The sequence below is a fragment of the Geospiza fortis genome, unplaced genomic scaffold, assembly GCF_000277835.1.
Source record: "Geospiza fortis unplaced genomic scaffold, GeoFor_1.0 scaffold27, whole genome shotgun sequence".
Taxonomy (NCBI): domain Eukaryota; kingdom Metazoa; phylum Chordata; class Aves; order Passeriformes; family Thraupidae; genus Geospiza; species Geospiza fortis.
In genome coordinates, this window is record NW_005054329.1 from 364,710 (window position 1) to 370,591 (window position 5,882).

At 51.6% G+C, this 5,882-nt stretch overlaps 1 protein-coding gene across 2 annotated transcripts in view; it reads right to left on the bottom strand.

Moving 5' to 3' along the window:
* Window positions 1-1,453: 1,453 nt before the first annotated feature.
* The window catches only part of MVB12B (multivesicular body subunit 12B), a 57,046-nt gene continuing 52,617 nt past the window's right edge, over window positions 1,454-5,882 (bottom strand). For both annotated transcript variants that reach the window (XM_031057204.1, XM_005421228.2), the window contains one exon: window positions 1,454-5,882. In XM_031057204.1, coding sequence (XP_030913064.1) covers window positions 5,834-5,882 — 49 coding nt within the window. In that variant the 3' untranslated portion in view covers window positions 1,454-5,833.

The following is a 5,882-nucleotide window of genomic DNA, read 5'->3' on the forward strand; positions in this document are numbered from 1 at the left end:
TACCCAGGGGAAGCAAAAGCTGAGTCATTTTTAACCCCAAACAACATTCACTGATGTGGTCATCTTGTTAGTCATGGAAATCCCGTGTTAGCTCTGTTTGTGCTTCTTTCAACACTTATTAACCAAAGAGCGAGGAGGTTTTATTTTAAACTGCAGAAGATGTTTATCCTCCCTAGGGCCATGACAATCAGTTACACGGCTTATCCATCATTCCAGAGAAAGGAAAGGATTTTGAGAAACTCCCCAGGCAAGTTAATTTTTAAAGCTGTAGGAGGGAGAGGAAAAAGAAAACAAAACACCACCAAAGCCACCAGCTCACAAAGCCCAAATGAACCCTCTGATGACACAGGGACTGTGCCAGCCGCCCCCAGCCCCTGCTGCTCCCCTCAGGCACTGGGAGGATTTCCTTGGGGCAGGAATGGCCACAGGACACCTCTCCAGAGAGAAACCACTGCTGCCACGTCTCAAAGCACTAAGCAGAGCAGAATTAGAAATTTTCCTCAGAAACCAAATTCCGTGAATGATGGATGTAAGCCAGCTCCAGCCCCAGCCCCAGTGTTGGGGGTGAGGGTTCCCAGGCACGGGGTGTGCTGTGCCACAGGACTGAGCCCACACCCAGTGCAGCAGGTGAAGAGATGCTGGCAGCCCCAGCAGCACAGCCCTGGAGCCATGGGCTGGCACGGGATGGGCCCACTCTGGTTTATGTCCTCCCCACACCCCTCCTCCCCAGCCAGGACATTCAATCAGGTGCCACTGACAGCTCCCATGGCAGCCACAAGATGCTGCTTCTGAGTTTTTTGTGGAACAAGTGGTACTGCTTTCAAAAGGTTATAAAAACATATGCCTGAAGAGAATGTCGGGAACTTGGGTATTAATCTCCCTTAATTCAAAGAGCACTCAAAATAAGCGAGACAGAAATACTGTCTGGGGTGAGAAGATGCCAGAGGTCAGATTGTGCACCACTAGCTTGGGTCAAGTTCAGAAGAATAATAACTTAGCACAAAGAAAAACAATTTTCAGTGTAGTGCAGTATTAGCCTCCCCCTGGCTGAGCAGCCCATTTCCCTCAGGGTTTGCTGCCCCTGTCATGCAGGTACCAGCCTGCACTGCTGCCAGAGTGGCCACTGCAGCCCAGGGGGCTGAGCCCAGGGGGCCAGTGCTGCCCTCACTGCTGCCAGCACCATCGCAGGGCTGAGGATTGCTCCTGCCAGGCTGCACCCAATCCTGCCCCATAAAACACGTCACTTGAGTTTGTTTTCATTTTGCAGCATACCTGTAGAGCAAGACATTTTGGACACATTTTCCAAGGCTTTTTACATCCTATTTCCAAGGAAAAAAGCCCACAAACAAGAGCACGTTCCCTGTAGGGGATCATGTTGCCACCTCTGTAGTTCACTCTTCCAATCCAGGTAGTTGTTTCAAGTCAGAAAATTAAAACACAAAAGCACACAGAATTATCTGATTAAAACAAGTTTCATTTAACAAATTATATTAAGAATACAGACGGAGTTATCACACAATGAAACTTCCCTTTGTAAAATACAGGAGGGTCATCTAAAATAAATATAAAACATAGTAACATTCATAAGATTAATGCACAGTAAAATCACTTTCAGTAACCCAACCATCTTAGAAAATCACCTTCAACTGCATAAAAGGTTTCTCTCTGCCATTTGTATGATGACATTTAAATCTGTTGCTGTTAGGAAACAATTTCACAACAAACGACCAGAACAGCCGAAGTGTTTGGTTTCCCTGTGGTGAATGAAGGGAGCAGCACCTCGCAGAGCTTGTCCGTGAGCAGAGGAGCAGCTCTGCCCCCTGTGTGCCCTGCTGCTGGAGGATTCCCGGCAAGGCTCCAAGGCTGAGGTAATCATTGGTGTAGCGAGGCTCCTGCCTTTGGGAGGAGCAGGAGCAGCTCTGCGGCTCCTGGGGCTGCCGTGGGCACAGCTGGGGACACAGACCCCGAGTCACCCGGGCAGCAGCGGGGAGGTGAGGCCAGCACGGGACTGCCAGCTCCATCCCGTTCCCCTCCTGCCAGGAGATTCCAGGCCCCACAGAAGAGAAGGTGCCAAGGCCTGTGGAGGCACACCCTGGCCACTAGCACCTACCTGGCACGTGCTGTGCCCATGACAGGAATTCTCCAGGCTTGGCAGCATGTGGGTTCAGTCTGGAGAGCTCAGGACACTGAGGGAGCAGTGGTGGGTGTGAAACCAAACAAGCCCAATGCTACAGACTACCAACAACCTCCCACAGCACAGGAGGCTCCCAGGAAACCCCCAACAAACACTGTGGGGACACGCAGGGACAGTCACAGGAAAAGTCTGACACAGTTTACTCCTATGGAACTACAAATACGAGGCGCTCCCATAAGGGAAGACACCTGCTACAACTATTCACACTTGAATTTTATCACGAAGTTCACACTCTACATCACTTTCTGGACTAACTTCTTGCCTTCCCATGATCAACACAGCAGACTGCACAGCCTGGCCTGGGTGGCCACAAGTCACCTTGGCACATGACCAGCTTCTTGCCGTGAGGAATCCAGGAGGCAGCGTGTCACTAGGAATTCACATCAGAAGGCATATTTTACAGTAAGCAAACCCCTCACTGCTGCTTTTCTGTCTCTGTTGCAGATGTATAATAATTTGGCAAACTAACTTCTCCATCAGCCACAAGATTAAACTACCTAGAGACCAGTTTTGTTCTACAAATTCAGGCAAGATAGCCAAGAACATCTGGTAAAGCTCTACAAATTCACTTCTGTTGCTTTCCACTGACTCCTCCCCTTATGCTCCAGAAGGCTTCTCCTCAGCCAGACAACATCCACATCAGACACCCTGGACATTTATTGCCTGGGCCAATTCTTCCACAGTCACTTCTCGGACAGGGAGGGAGATGCAGAGAGATGCAGGTACTGGCCATGGCACATGCCAGCATGGAGGATTCACTGTAAGGATGCAAGGACCAGCCTTGCAAGGAGCTGCTGTGAGTACGAAAGTCATGGAGCAGCCAATAAAACCTTCCAGTGGAAATGCTGACCTGACAGCCCTGGTCTCAGGAATTCAGCAGTGCAATAAAAAAAGCTTCCTCTGATCAGTGGACTGAGAAGTTGACACAGTCAACCACCCTGCACGGCGTCTCGCTGTGCTTCCAAGCACTGGCTCTGAGCCCTTTCCCTTTTGGAACTGCCTAGTTTTAGAGCCTGAGAGCTCAGCTGGCTCTCAGCAGGTGCAGCTTTTTGTTCAAAACACCTTCACTGTGTTTGCCCCACAGGAACTGCATCTGTCCTGTCTGTGCATTTGAACCAGGCTGTCCCTGCAGCGCCGTGGTGCAGGACCACACCATGGAGAGCAAGCTCATCTCTCAAGGCTCTTTGCAGGTGAATCCTGAAGGAGCTTTGCTGGCCCAGTGTTAGAGAGGGAGAAGTAAGTATACAAATATATCCAGAAGATGTAGATGTCTGTCCCATCTGCGTATCCTGCCAGTGTTTCAAGTATCCAGTGCTTCCTGTAGGTCACTGCAGAGCAAGCTGAGCAAACCTAGCAGTTGGTATAAGTTCTAAAGCACTGATTTTCTCTTACATAAGGGATCTGAAGCTCTGCACCCATTTCCCCAGACATATCCAGGGAGTGTGGCACCGAGTGTGGGGCTCGTGGCTCTCAGAACCTGCTCCTTGCTGAGCCCCGTCTGCTGTGCAGGCAGCTCTGCCCTCCTGGGAAGAGGTGGCTCCAGGAGGGGCTCCTGGCAGCTCTCTCTCCTTCTCCCAGTGGCAGGCACTGCCCTGGAGCTCTGCAGACTGTGCTGTGCCCTGTGCAGCCCTTGTTCCTCCACCATGAGCAGGGAAGGTCAGCTCTCATCCCAGAGCTACGAGGAACGCACTGCTGCAGATGGCTCCTGCCTACCTGCCGTGACCACTGAGCCACAGGAGAAGCTATAAACGGATGTCACAGAAAACTACAGAACAAATTACAAGCAGAAAAATAGAAAGACAAAAGATGGATGAGATGGGCACAGCACTACGGCATAGAGTGGATTTGAACTTGAAGTGAACCTGAGCCGAATGACCAAGCTGCCATGGTATGTTCATTTGTCGACGTCGGCATCATCAATCTGGCCTTTGTGAAGCCTGGCAGTGAGGTCTGGCTTTTCTTTACTGCAGGATAAATAACAACTAAAAATGGTGGTGCAAGCTCCAAGTAAACGAGCACTTCCAGGGGGTCACCCAAGGGCTCCAGAGCTGATGCACAGCTTTAAGTCTTTTGCCCAGGAACAATGTACATGCAACCAAACTGGCCTCTGCTCTCCAACCACATGGCCACTCTACAGACACAGCTCCAGAAAATTATTTACCTGATCAGAAGAAGCTGAAGCAAAGATCTGGACCCAGTTTGTCCCAAATGTATTTTGTGCTCTTTATCCCAACAGTACAGTGTGGTGCCTTAAAACCAGAAATGAATCTTTGGACAAGAATTATTTTACTTATGTACAAATAAAAAATATTAGCTGACAGTACAAATACTGCTGTTAGTTACCACTCTGTGCAACTAGCAAATGCCAGATCAATCCAAGGGAGTGCAAAGTAGGTTGGGGCACATGTACGACCCAGGCTGAGAGCAACAGCACTGTTACTGTTACCATGGCAATTGCATTTCAGTGGGGTCAGGGAATCAGTATTTTACAATACAAAAAATTGTACATTTTAACTCTTACTCCAAAATTGCCATTTTGCTGCTATGATGTATGTTTGTTCTACAGCAGAGACTTGAAAGAGCAGCACAGAGTCAGATGGGCACTTGTAAATAACTTATTACAGCAATGGACTTCTCCAAGACATGTGCTTGGCTTGGGAGCAAGCCTGGTCAGCGATCACAGAGAGGCAGAGGTCAGGGTTTAATGCATCCCGCTCTCATCCTGTGCCATGTCAGTCTTCAGTGCTTCCCCATGAATGCCCAGGAAACAGGCACATCTCTTTTGTTTTAGCAGCTAGCAGGGAACATGTTAGAGAACTGCCTCAGTGATGGGCAGGTGATGGCATCCCAGTTGTCAGCAGGTCCACAGGCAGCTTGGCCGGGGTCAGTGGGGCACTGCCAGGGTGTCGCTGCCAGCATCCATCCATCCAGAAACACAGGAGGCTTGCTGCCCTAGATTGTATGGACAGATGGACACCCTGTGCAAAGTGAAGGCGCTCCATCTCAGGACCGGCAGTGCACCTTGGGCACCCTGCCAGTGCCCAGGGAGAGCCAGGGGCCCTGGCTCCCTCAGCCTAAGCAAATCCAGTGACCACAGTGGATCTGAGACTGACCCCAGCCACAGTAGAACTTCTGTGCCCAGACTGTGGCAGAGGGATTGGCATTCACTGCAGCTGAGTTCTGCACTGGCCTGGGTGCCGCAGGAGCCTCCTGCTGCAAGGTGTGGAGAGCCAAACAGCTCCACGGCAGCCTGTGTGGCAATACCCAGCCGTGCCTTCCACTGCTCCTTTCAGGGATAAGATCTCTCCATGCTCTGCAAGCTCCCAGCTGTGTTCGCAGAGGTTTGCTACAGCTCTGGATTCTGTGACTGTCCTGCAGCAGGGTTACAAAGTGGGGATGAGCAAGGGGTTGCGTCAGGCTCCCAGTCCTCAGTCCTGTACTCACGTGGAGAGGGGTCTGCGGCGGGGTGGGGGCAGCTGCCCGGGGGCCGCGGTGCCCGCGGTGGAGCGGTGTGTGCAGGGGCAGTGCAGCGCGGCGTGGCGCCGGGGGCCGGACACGGGGAGGCGCCGGGATGGTTCCATGGCCGTGTCCCATGTCCTGCTCAGTAGTATGCACGCACACACGCTCCGGCCGCGGCCCTCAGGACGGCGGCACCGGCGGGCAGCGGGTGGGGCTGGGCGGCAGGCGG